Source organism: Miniopterus natalensis, chromosome 17 (genome assembly GCF_054644295.1).
Source record: "Miniopterus natalensis isolate mMinNat1 chromosome 17, mMinNat1.hap1, whole genome shotgun sequence".
NCBI classification, from domain to species: domain Eukaryota; kingdom Metazoa; phylum Chordata; class Mammalia; order Chiroptera; family Miniopteridae; genus Miniopterus; species Miniopterus natalensis.
In genome coordinates, this window is record NC_142097.1 from 11,377,975 (window position 1) to 11,390,561 (window position 12,587).

General features: G+C 46.6%; 2 protein-coding genes across 3 annotated transcripts; one reads left to right on the forward strand and one right to left on the reverse strand.

Moving 5' to 3' along the window:
• Nucleotides 1-147: 147 nt before the first annotated feature.
• On the forward strand, nt 148-7,571 carry RPAIN (RPA interacting protein). Of its 2 annotated transcripts, XM_016200973.2 has the most exons (7): nt 148-551; nt 1,702-1,872; nt 2,922-2,982; nt 4,837-4,948; nt 5,099-5,162; nt 6,212-6,352; nt 7,421-7,571. In XM_016200973.2, the coding sequence occupies exons 1-7, from the start codon at nt 471-473 to the stop codon at nt 7,448-7,450; spliced, it is 660 nt and encodes a 219-aa protein (XP_016056459.2). In that variant the 5' UTR covers nt 148-470; the 3' UTR covers nt 7,451-7,571. The 2 variants fall into 2 exon arrangements, with proteins under 2 accessions (XP_016056459.2, XP_016056458.2); XM_016200972.2 differs by lacking the exon at nt 7,421-7,571 and having other exon boundaries at nt 6,212-6,455.
• Nucleotides 7,572-7,636: 65 nt separating this feature from the next.
• On the reverse strand, nt 7,637-12,450 carry C1QBP (complement C1q binding protein). Its single transcript, XM_087825938.1, has 6 exons — nt 12,204-12,450; nt 11,268-11,418; nt 9,803-9,896; nt 8,501-8,596; nt 8,150-8,272; nt 7,637-8,001 (listed from the first exon to the last, which is right to left on the reverse strand). Exons 1-6 carry the CDS (start codon nt 12,433-12,435, stop codon nt 7,852-7,854), a joined length of 846 nt encoding a protein of 281 aa, XP_087682064.1. The 5' UTR covers nt 12,436-12,450; the 3' UTR covers nt 7,637-7,851.
• Between the last annotated feature and the right edge of the window lie 137 nt (nt 12,451-12,587).

Sequence of the window (12,587 nt, forward strand, 5' to 3'; positions counted from 1 at the left end):
AGCACCGGGCTAGAGCTAGGGGCGAAGGTTATGAGGATAGCCTATCAGGCAGGGGCAGCGCCAGTGGAAAGCCAATCGCCAGTCCAGCCGGAGGAGGCGGGACGAGGGAGTCAGCGGGCCAGTGCTTGCTTCAAGTTTTGGTGCCGCGGAAAGTCTGGAACCTGGGGGAGAACCTGACCCCGTGTATCTGGCTGCTTGATGGACACCTCCACCTGGGTAAACTTAGGCATCCAAAGTCTCCCCTCGAGACTTAACTCCCTTAATCCAGGGTGGGTTAACTTCACAAATGTCACTGGCGCAGTCACCCATCCTTGGGTTGCACTAATCTGTCTCCGTGTGAAGACGACCGGTAAAACACTTCCCAGAATCCCCTGCTGTGTAGTACCGTCAGCAACCAGAAACTACAACTCCCATGGTTCTGTGTGCCGTCGGGGGCGGGGCTTTCTGGAGGCGACTTCCGAGTAACGGAGATGGACGAGCAGTCAGTAAGCCAGCGCCGCTCGCAGTACAAATTGGTGGGCTCGCCTCCATGGAAAGAGACGTTCAGGCAGGTGAGTGTGGGGTTCGGGAAGCCTTGGCAGGGCCGTGGTCATTCCCCTAATCCGTCCAGGAACCGCTCTCCTCAGTGCCTTCCCCTCAGCCCAGCCGGGTGAGGCAGGTGCCGGGAGAGCCTGGCCGGTGGAGGTGGACCTGGGACTCAGGCTTCCCTCCTGCAGATCGGGGTCTTCGCCATCTCCAGGCCGCCTCCCGGAATGTTTAGACTGCTGGGTGTGGGATTAGCCCGGGCTGGCAGGCCCTTTACTTTTGGATTTGGGTTTGTTTTAAATTTGAAGCGTGACCACGGCCACCCCGTCTGCACTCCACAGTAACAACACCTGCTGCTGTTGGGTAGGTGGGCACGAGAAAGGCACTTAGTATACTGTATACGTACCTCATGCAAGAGAGAAATTATTTCTATTCAGGAGAAAGCGTCTGTTGAGAAGAGCCTCGGTTACTGGCTTAGCAGAGTTGTACCTGACCTCAGTTCGGACCTAGTCTGAGCTCAGCCTGCTCCCTGTGAGCAGTATTGCCTATGACTGCGGGAATCCCATAAGTAGTGGATATATCCCGGGAATATAATTTGATGCTAGAGATGACTGTTGACATCAGGGTTTCTCAACTTGGCCATTGACATTTTGAGGAAGATAATTCTTTGTTGTGAGAGGCTGTTCTGTGCATTGTAGAATGTTTAGCAGAATCTCTGGCCTCACCCACTGGATGCCAGTAGCCCTGAAACTAGCCAACCAAAAATGTCTCCAGGCATTGCCAGATTTCACTTGGGGAACAAAATTGCCCCAAGTTGAGAAACACTGTTGCACAGGAAGGTGACTACTGTAGCTGTATCTAGAGCAGCAAGAATTTGGAAGCAGCCTAAATACCCTGTAATGGGACAGTGGATGTTGAGCTATTATCATGCAACCATTGAGGAGGCTGGCATTGAAGACAGCACAGCATGAAATATGGTGATCCGGAAATATATGAACAATGCGAAATTAATAATAGTTTGGATTAGAGTTGATCATTTGTGTCTTTAAATTTTCTTTAATGTTTTAACAACTAAGTAAGAGGTTTTTTTGTGTGTGTGTTTTTTAATGGAATTACCTTCTCCCTCCTCCCTTCCCCACACCTCTTACCCTTTGCCACCTTTCTCCTCCTTCCAAGGGATGCCTGGAGAGAATGAGAAACAGCCGGGACAGGCTCCTGAACAAATACCGCCAGGCTGGAGGCAATATGCCAGGGAGAGCTCAGAGCACCCTCCTAGTACAAGAGTTGATGGAAGAAGAGTGGAATGCTTTGCAATCAATGGAAAGCTGTCCAGAGGCCTTGGCTCAGGTCAGGCTGGGATATGTGTTTTCGGGGAGGGTGCGACAGCACCAAGAACACCTAGTGTCGTCTCTCTACCTATTTCCTGAGTCCTCTAAACTCATATACCCTCAAGCCCAGAATCAGGATTCTAACAGCCTTTATTTAACCCAGGTTCTTCTACCTTTAACGTTAAAGACTGTTTTAGATTAATGGTTCCTAAGTGCCAGACTGTTGACTTGCTGTATCATTGCATTATATTAATACTTATGAAACTATAAAGGAAGTAATTTCACACCTTGGCTATGCCCCTGGAAGTTTTGATCCAGTAGGCATGGGCTAGGAATCTTTCTTTTTAAGAAGGTCTCCAGGAGCTTTCTGATTCTAATCTCAGTCAGAGTTGGGAGCTGAGTGTGGATAGGAAACCATTTACCGTGTGTCAGGAGGAGCACTGGATTGGAAATCATGAGCTCTGGAATTCTGATCCTGGTTTTGCTATTGCTTTTTAACTCCACTCTGCCTCTCTGACCTTTAGTTTTTATATTTATGAAATGAAGACAATAATGTTGTCATTATTGTGAGTACTATATGAGAAAGCATGTGGGAAACTGCTTTGAAAATGTCAAGGCTCTCTATAATAATCGTGCATTGTTCAGTACCTTCTATGTGTCCTACAGTATTCCAAATGTTTGTGCTATATAATCACAGTTAGTACTCACAATAACCTTCTCAGCTAGTTTTTATTCCCTCTTAACAGAAGCCTAAACTAAGGTTTACAGAGGTTAGGAACTTTCTAGCAGTCACATAGCTTTGACAGAACCACATACTTGGCTGCGGCCCTATATGGTCTTCCCCCAGTTAAGTGCCACTATTTTGTCACTGGGTAGTTTAATCACTTGTTGATGTCTTCTCAGCATGACCACAATTCCCACTGTTAGCATAGTCTACAGAAGGACTGGACTGACTGATGCCCTCAGGTAAACCTGGGTTCTTCAAGCCAGCCTCCAAGTATGAATCATTGTGGGGCTTTTCAGCTGATTATAACTTCAAACCTCTGATGACCCCACTTTCTCTTGCAGTGGGAGGAGCTGATGGACTTCGCTGAGCTGGAGGAAATCCAACAGGAGCTGATTGACCAAGGTGACCTCTGAAAATGGTCTTTCCTGCCTATATCTAGCTACTCTAATGCTCACTTTTATTCTAAACAGAGTTAATTCTTAACTTCCCTTTTTCTAGTTCTGTCAGCAGTCAAGCATCCAGAAGATCTGCTTTTACTCTAACGTCTTGACTGGCTGTCTTCCTACTAATACGAGTCTTAAATATGCTAGGCCTTGTGCTCAGACTTCTCATTCCATGCTTACTTTCTCCCTGTGACTACCCTGCAAGGTAATAGGAGACAGAAGAGAGTGGTATCTTACACAGGCTGCACAGCTAGTGGTGGAGTTGGGAAGCAAAATCAATTTTGTGAATCCAGTTCCCATGCTTAGTCTACTATCCTATGGTACCTCTCTATTAATAGATGAATCCTGTCACCTTGTAGGATACAGTGCATGATCCGATCTCTTGCACTACCTAATTTAAGTATCCTCTCTCATACATTCTCTACTGACTCCCCAGGGTCTTGTGAGCATCTGCTCACTGAGGCATTCAAAGCACCGTAGAGTGCATGATTGAGCACCTCATATAATTCATTTATTCCACATAGCCCTATCTTGACTAGGCTTAGTAAGCGATCATCTATAAAACAGAGATAATAGACCTACCCTACACGTTTGTTTGTAGTCTTAGCTAATATGTGCAGAAGACTTAGAGAACTGTCTGGCATATAGAAAGATTTCAACAAATGATAACTATTATTATGAGGATGCAAGACCATGGACTCTTGAGCTAGACTGCTGAGGTTCACTTCTTAGCTTTTCCACTTTAACTGGTGCAGCACTGGGCAGAGCACTTAATCTCTCTGTGCCTCAGTTTCTTCATCTTTAAGGATAATAGTAGTGAATAAGTTAATATGTGTAAAAGACTTAAAATAGCCTTTGACAAATTGTAAGTGCTATTCAAGTGTTAGTTGTTATGATTAGTATTACTGACTCCAGTTAGACTATAGATTTTTTTATTTATCTTTTTTTATTGATTCACCCTTCACCTTCACCTACAAAACCTATCTTAGTAGTGAAACACAGGACTCACTAAATATTTCTTTTGGGGTATGTTTAACTAAAACATCTAAAGTGGTAAAGATTCACCGTGTTCTGCCATAAGGAACACTCTAGAGCAGATTGTAAAGGTCCAGATAGTAAATATTTTAGGCTTTGTGGTCCATGCTTTCTCTGTTGCAACTACTCAGTTCTGCTGTTGTAGTATGGAAACAGTCAGACAATACATAAACAAATGAGCATGGTTATATTCCAGTATAACTTTATTTAAAAAACTGAAGTTGGGCTGGATATGGGCTGTGGTTTACTGACCCCTGAGCTAAAGTCTAGACTGTGAGCTCACCTAGAGCAGGGACCAGTCTCTTTCATGCCTACCACATACTGGGTGTTGTTGCATGTTTGCTGAATGAATGAACACATAGATTCTGAATAACACAGATTCTGAGCATATGGACATTAGGGGACAGATCACTTTAGACTCAGCATGGTAGGCCGGCATCAGAAATAAGTGCCCTTTGTCAGCTTTCTCCAGCTGCCCCTGGGACCCTGACACTCTACATCTCTGCTTTTATGGCCTCAGGAGATGTGTGTGAAAGCTTCCTCCTTGTCTCTCAGCCTCACCACTGCACCTCTTGTGCTCACAAGTTGAAGCCAGACAGGCGGGGAGGAATCTAACAAGAGGAAGCCTGACAGATGAGTCAATATCTAGAGATTGGTAGCATGATTTTGCCTGAATTTTTCTCTTACTGGATGAAGCCTTTGAAGATGAAGCTTACACTAAACACAGGGCATTCGAATGCAACATGGTGAAGCACTCCAACTGTCCATTGCCTTGCAGAACAGTCCATCATCAGTGAATATGAGAAGAGCTTGCAGTTTGATGAAAAGTGCCTCAGCATCATACTGGCTGAGTGGGAAGCAAACTCCCTCATCTGTCCTGTGTGTACAAAGTAAGAGTTTCCCAAACCTTTTCTGCATTATTGTTTCCCACTCTCCACCCCAAAGTGAGTGGAACTTTCCCTCCACATCTGTTGTCTGGAAAGTTTTGGGGATCTTGGTGTGCTGGCCGTGAAGCTCTGGGATCCCAATTCTGCCTCTAGGTACAACCTGAGAATAACAAGCGGTGTGGTCATGTGTCAGTGTGGCCTGTACATCCCATCTCATGTAAGTGTTCCACACATGGGTTTTTTGTCACCTTTTCCCACATATATCTGTTTACTTTAAGAACCTTCAGTGGTGTGCTGGAGCCAACTGTGCACGTCTTTCCCCAAAGCATGTTCAGTTAACATTGGTAGCTTGAAATCAGCCGCGGTGAGAATATATACAGCACGGAAATTGGCAAGCGCTACATATCAGGGTGTCCCTGCCCCCTCCCCAGAGCCCTTTGTTAAACACTTATCCATAAAAATTGTCCATATATGAAGACACCCCTACACTCAGAATTTAAGCTTCAGTGATCTTAAAATACAGGAGCCCTCTTATCTGACATGACAGGGCCTGAAAGCTTGTCAGTTGGTTAAAGTGAAAAATTATAAAAATAAAACATAGTAAGTTTTAAGCATATACATTTATTTGCCAGTCCTTGAGTTGGGGCTCTGCTGATTGAAGAGCTGAGTCTTTTTTACATAAACCACTCTTATAATGCATTGTATAGAGCTTCCAGTTTTGTTTCTGAAAAGTGCGTTGAGAAGCCGAGTGTACTTTAGGATTTTTTCTCCCTATCTTTTGCTTAATTCAACATTTTTTTTTTTTTAAAGCAACTCATCTTTTTGAGTGTTTCCTAAACATCCCACTTATTACAAAAAACAGCTTTGTTTTCATTCTTATTTTGTTGGTTTATATAATATGTAATTAAATTACTCAGTTACAGTAGCAAGTTCAATGAGCAGACAGACCTGGGCCCAAGCAGTGCTGGCTCTTGGTAGAAATGCATTTGGCTGGTGGAGGCAGAGCATAAGGGAGGCTGACTGTCCCTGGTGCTGAAGTGGCAGTGTGTTTTATAGCAGGAGTGGAGAGCATTGGTTGTCTGGAGAGGCAGTCAGATGGAGGTTGGTTAAGAGATCTTTATAGCACAACCATGAGCCCGAGTGGTTTTAAAGGTCCAAGGAATCAAGTCATCACAGATACTGGTTATCGTGAGGAATAAGGATTTTCAGTCTGTTGATGATGAGCTAGCTAAGATTAGGTTGCAGCTTAACTTTTCTATTTTTTAGTCTCCAGAATTCACTGAGCAGAAACTTCGTACCTGTTTAGAGGTCAACGTGAATGAGCATAGTGCACGCTGTCCTCACACACCTATATTTTCAGTTGCTGAAGGGACAGAAAAAAAGTCCAGTCTACTCATGAGCTGTCTGGTAAGCCTCCCATGGGGCCCAGTGGTACGAGGTCAGTGCTTGGTTTTATCCCTGCTCTGGTAGAAATAATAGCTTGGAAACAGGTAAATGTTTAAAGAGCATTTAAACATTTGCTCTGAGTTTACTTGAATAGGAAAGTGAAGGTAACAACCAGTTTTACAAAAAGGCCAGTTATTTCCTAAAAGGGGAAGGACAGAGGCGGCACAGGAGGGTGGAAGGTGCATTGGTCTTGAATTAGGAAGCCTGGCTGCACTGCCTACTCGTTTGATTGGCAGCAGTGGTCTTAGATGAAGCTGATTACTTCGTAGTCGTAAGACCCAAATGGGCCATCCTGGTACCAGTTTTGCAGGACAGAAGAGGAAGCACAGGAGGGCAGCATCGGGCTTTTTTTTAAATCCTTATTGTTGAAAGTATTAGATCTCCCCCCCGCACCCCCTTCCCCCAAGTTCTCCACACTACTGTGTCCCTGGGTTATGCACATATGCATAAGTTCTTTGATTAATCCCCCCCCTCTGCCGCCTTCCCCCTGAGATCCCTCAGTCTGTTCCATGTTTCTATGTCTCTGGATCTATTTTGTTCCTCAGTTTTATTAGATTCCACATGAGTGAGATCATGTAAAACTGAATCAGGAAGAATCAGAAAGCCCGAATAGGCCAACTGATTGTAGTCAGTGTGCATAGTTTGTACCTTCCCGTGGTGCGTGCCTGTTTCAATCTTATGTTAAGTTGAAGGAACCTCACCTCCTTGCTAGGCTGTAATAGCTGCCAGCTCTCAGAAGTGTGAATAACTTCTGGTCATGGGTTTCCTGAGGGTGAGGATATTTGGTCAGTTCATCTCCAGCATTTGATGTTAGCCTGAAGACGACCTTGCTGCTGAGGGTTTCAAAGGCAGTTGTTTCGAGACCACAGGACTGAGATCCAGCAAAGCCTCTTACTACTTCATAGCTGTAACTGAACTCAGCATCCTCTCATCATATGTAGGAATTTTAATGCTGCTTACGTCATTACTTATTACAACCTTTAACCGTGATATAAGTCAATTTAAGCTAACCTTTCTATTTAAATCCAGGCTTGTGATGCTCGGGCTGTGATCATCTGAAGCCAGCCTTTACTCACATCGTGTTGCTGGGTTGGAAACAACTTGTACCATCCGAGAGGGGGCCTTCTAAATACAGACCTTTCATTTGTAACTTATTTTGCATTAAAACTTTTCAAATATCTGGGCTCTTGGTGTTTGGTGACGCAGGGTGAAGGGGAAGAAACACAAATAGAAAAGACAAATCGCTTTAGAGATAAATCAGTTTTATTGTCCATCATCATGTTATACAAAAATCTAGAAACAATAGATTTGTAAAGAACAAACAAATGAATAGTAAATAAGAGGGCAACAAATAATTTAAATTTGAATTATTTCCCATGATATTAGGATGAAAACCATTTCAAAGTACATGTTTGGCTTCAGTGTAGGTTTTGTTCACTGGCAAAGCGTCCTGTCTTGCTCTACTGGCTCTTGACAAAACCTTTGAGGTCTTCCAGAAAAGTAATGTACTCCTGGTGCTCCAGGGCTGTGCTGAGCTCCACCAACTCATCCGCAAAAGTGTTGTCTACCCCTCGGTCAGCAAGGAAATCCATTAGGTGATCATATAAGGCCTACAAGGAGGAACATTTACCATTCAAAAAAAAAAAAAAAAAAAGACTTCATCTGTAACACTTGCTGATTTAAATGCTTTTTTCTCTCTCCTTGGACTAGGACCTCCCCTACAAGGCCCAAGAGCACCCCATCTTATCAAGTACTCACCCAGTCCAAGGAGTCTGTGTTGAGTGTGTAATTTGTGTCCTTCCATTCAGATTCACCAGTGGACTGAAAGCTCACTTCCCTGATGGAGAAAATGTCACTCTCGCCCTCTTCTTCTTGTCCAACCTGGGTAGAGAAAGGAGTTGAGGAAACGGAAAGGTTTTCCAGGACAGACTCATGCAAAGGAAAGGACTGTCTACAGATCGAAACCAACCAGATTTTAACCTTGCTACCCTACCGCCCGTACCTCTTCCCTCGCTTTGCTGGTTTAAGCTAGAAAAGAGACCCGTAAGGTCTCCCAAGGCCCTACTTGTCCCCAGGGATGCCAAGGTGCTAGCACTCCACCCTGCATACCTCATCTTCTGGATAGTGACAGTCCATCACGAGGGCCTTCTTGCCACCGCTCTTTATAACTTCAACCACGAAATTGGGAGTAGACGTCAGTTCAGGCTGGGGAAACAAGAGTAAGTCAGTACATGCCCTTGTTGGCCAGGGTTGGTTGCCTGGACCGAAGGTCTCAGGTAATTCAGGGGGTCTAGAAGCCACCACTGTTAGGATATTACTCAGCCATTTTTAAAGTCTTGGCTATATGTTCTCAAATAAGAACACTCAAAACAGAGTGTTAAAGCCACGTAGCTCGTTCAGGACCTGGGCTGAACTCTTCCTATTGATCCTTTCTAGAGTTAAAGACTGTTTTAGAGGGCAGAGCATCATACATTTAGTACAGTATTTCACGTCTGTTAGCACCCTGTTTAACATACTAGGTTTAGAATGAAGAAATCTGAGTTCCAGCACCACCTATGTGCCAATTAACTGAGATCTAGATTGGTCCTTAATCTTCCTGGACTGTTTCTCTATCCATAAACTGCAAAGGTGGCCCCTAAAGCCCAAGATCTCTTTCCAACTGTTTCAGGATCGTCCTACAGCCCAGGACCAAAGGCTGGTACATCTGGCTAATGGGCCATCCTAATGTCGGATCCCAGTGTGATGTCACCAGGGAGCTGTGCTCTCTATTCTAGGTCTTGAGACAGACAATATTGATACATGCTTAGTTAGAAAGTCTGGGGACTCTGTGGCCCTCATAACAGTGGTTTCTAGGCCTAACACACTGCTTCCTAAAATGTTTTGAAGACGGCACCATCCAGGTCCAACCAAGAGGGCCAGCAACCTAAGGAAAGATCTTGCCAACATTTCTGATGTTAAATCTCTGATGTTCCCAGCTTTGCTACCTTGTACCTTGGCTCAGTGGCTGGTGTTTATTACCAGCCTGTGACACCTTAGAACATTCCTCACTTGGAAACACTCCAAATGATAATAACCTCCAATATCAAAGAACTTTCCATCATGGAGGGGTTAAAGACAGTTCCAGTTCCTTTCTAACAGAAGAACAAAGGCCAAACTATAAAGCCTAAGCCTGCAGGTGGTAATTTACTCAGTCCCTGGGAAAAAAATGGGCCCACACACTCCTGGTGCTAAAGCTGGCCCGAAACTGCTGCTCTACAAGTAAAGTCCCAAGGATGGTTGTCCTCTGCCTTCTCTCTTCCCCTCTGGCACTAGAGGAATGAAACACACAAAAACATTGCTCCTCTAAGCCCCTGGGGTAGCCTGTCAGAACTCTGAGGTAAAGGCTGGTTACAGTGTTTGTTATAAGCTTACCTCCTGTTCTTCAGCCTTCTGTCCTTGGGAGGACTCCTCCTCCCCATCAAATGTTGGTGGGATGCTATTGTTAATGTTGAAAGTGACAGTGATCCTAGAAAGTTAAAAGGAAACACAATAGGGTAGTTTTAACTGAGTGTTAAGTACCGAGGCCTGCTACAGTTAAAAATGCTTGTTGAAAAATGCTTGTCTATCCTAGCTGGCTTTACATCTGTATTATTACAGACCTTCCAAAAAAGCCTGCTTGCCTACATCCCACCTGGAGATGGAATCAGCAGGTCTAAGTGTGCCTACTATGTGCCAGCTGCTGGAAGTCAAACCAATAGGCACCAGTTTATCTCGGCCAGACCAGCATCCCAGGGCTCACTGCCAGCGTGTGTCCGCTAGTTATTGCATGACCATAGCCAGTGGACACTGCTCACCATGGTCTTTCCAGGGCACCCTCCAGTGGCAGTGAGCAGCCAAAAAGCCGGTGGGATGGAATAGATGCCTCCTTTAAAAAGCTTTTTAGCCCGGCCGGGTGTGGCTCAGCGGTTGAGGGTCAACCTAGGATCTAGGCCATTGGGGTTCGATTCCCGGTCAGGGCACATGCCCGGGTTGTGGGCTTGATCAATGACTCTCTCATCATTGATATTTCTCTCTCTCTCTCCCTTTCCCTTCCTCTCTCTGAAATCAATAAAGATATATTTAAAAAAATAAAATAAAAATAAATAGAAGGAAAAAAAAAGAAAAAGCTTTTTATTCCCATCAGAAAATCTGCCCCTCAGAAGAAAGGAAGGAGCACCAGAGAACTGCGTCAGCTAAGGAACAAGAGCAGCCTGGTCCCAGCAAGGGAAGCCACACAGAGAACAATATGCTGCAGAACAGACTCATTCTTCAGAATACCTGTGGGAAGTTATAATCACAAAACAGGCCAGGAGCACCAACTAATGACAATTTTAAGGTGCAAGAATCCTTACTTGACAAATCATGTTCCAAGTTTGAGTTAAAATTAAAAGTGATGTGAGGTTTGGAACTAGCACCCCCGGGCTGTGCTACTCCAGCAGGCAGTATGTGCATACGCACTCTGTAACTGCTGCCCTCTGGCGCTGTGCTGGAAGCCACTTTCCCATAGGAACAATGGTTTCAGGTTCAGCCACAAAATCTGTATAATCTGCAACAGTGGTGACCAAGTTGAGATCCTGGGCGCAGAAATGCAGTGTTCATTAAGAACATTATAATGGCCTCAAGGTGGCTGTGACTCACCCTAGAAAAATGGTTTAGGCGAGCTACAGAAGACACCCTTTTTAGTAACCAGCCCAGAGGAAATGTGTGTGCAGTGAATGAACCACCTGGAACTAATGAAGTTACCCAAATGAATCCTTGTGTGTCTTGGAAACCATGTATCAAAGTACCCGCCTTGACAGGACAGGTCCTGAGGGTCATGGATTTCCGCCCCTGGAGTTGACTGGTCCCTAGTACTTACTTCTCTCCAGCAACATTCCGCACTAATTTGGCTTCTGTCCCATTCACTTCCAGATCCCAACCTCCAGACATCTTAGGGAGGGACTTATGCTTCTGTATCTTCTTCTCCTCCTTAATTTCATCACTCAGGAATTCAACAAAAGCTTTGTCCCCTACAACGAAAATCCGTAAGGTACAGACAGGAAAAGGAACAGCCCATCAGTTTAAAGTGACCCAGGTTAGCCAGAAATCTGGACCTGGACTGTTAATAACCCTTCTCTGGGACTTAGTCCAATTCACATCCGCTAAGCCTAGGTGTCCTTATCTGTAAAAACCCCGCAATGCTATCAGTGGGAAGCTGAGCTCCCTTCTGGAAAAGTGATTTGCAACAATGAATCCAACCAGGTTTCACACAAAGCAAGTCCTCAATTAGCCTCTTCCACTTGCCAGAAGACAATAACCAGACTACTTTCTTTTAAAAAACCCTCACCTGAGGACATGCTTTCATTGATTTTAGAGAGAGGGCGGGAGAAACATCAATGGGTTGCCGCCTCCCTTACACACCCGGACAGGGGATCCAACCGCAAGCTGGGCATGAGCCCGACCGGAGTGAGCCTCGGTGCTCGGAACGCGGCAACCACTGAGCCGCGCCGGCCAGGGCACCCGCGCCACTTCCAGCCACGACCTTGGGCCTTCCAAGTCCCCTTTTCGAGAGACGAAGGATAAAGCCAGCTTCCAGGGTTCACCTGTAGGCCCAGCCCAAAGTGAAACGCACTGAGGACGGCGGGAGAGGGAAGTATGATCAGGTCACACGTGGGTTTCACCCTCTGCTGGGAACATGCTCCGGCCCCCGCCGGGCGGCTCGGGGTGGCCTCTCGTGGTCGCAGTCACCCGCCCCGGCCCCCGCCCCACCCGGAATCTGCCCCTCCCGGGCCCCGGCCCCCAGGCGCGCGCTCACCGTCGGTGTGCAGCCCGCCGCAGCCGCAGCCGCAGGCGCAGGGCCCGCGAGGCCGCAGGAGGCTGGGCCGCCGCGCAGAGCCCGCGCGCACGCCGAGGAGCCCGAAGGGCCGGGAGCACGGCCGGGGCGCGAGCTGCAGCAGCGGCCGGAGCGGCGGGGCGGGCGCGGCGGCGCGGAGGCCGCCCACGGCGGAGCCCAGCGCCCGGGGCACGCAGCGCAGCAGAGGCAGCATCACGAGGAGGCGGCGGCAGCGGCTCCCGCAGACACGTGAGAACGAGGACGACCTGGGCCCCGGCGCCCCACGAGCTCACCGCCGGAAGTCCCGCCCCCGCCCCCTCCCCCTCCCGGAAGGCGCTTCCGCTGGGAGCTCCGGTCAAAGGCACC

Excerpts from the sequence above, each read along its gene's own strand:
- RPAIN (XM_016200972.2), top strand. The coding sequence starts at position 471 with ATGGACGAGCAGTCAGTAAGCCAGCGCCGCTCGCAGTACAAATTGGTG. Across the intron at positions 1,873-2,921 it reads GTCCAGAGGCCTTGGCTCAG|TGGGAGGAGCTGATGGACTT; the intron begins GTCAGGCTGGGA and ends TTTCTCTTGCAG. Across the intron at positions 4,949-5,098 it reads ATCTGTCCTGTGTGTACAAA|GTACAACCTGAGAATAACAA; the intron begins GTAAGAGTTTCC and ends TTCTGCCTCTAG.
- C1QBP (XM_087825938.1), bottom strand. The coding sequence starts at position 12,435 with ATGCTGCCTCTGCTGCGCTGCGTGCCCCGGGCGCTGGGCTCCGCCGTG. Across the intron at positions 8,273-8,500 it reads GTCACTATCCAGAAGATGAG|GTTGGACAAGAAGAAGAGGG; the intron begins GTATGCAGGGTG and ends TTCTCTACCCAG. Across the intron at positions 8,002-8,149 it reads ACACAGACTCCTTGGACTGG|GCCTTATATGATCACCTAAT; the intron begins GTGAGTACTTGA and ends TCCTCCTTGTAG.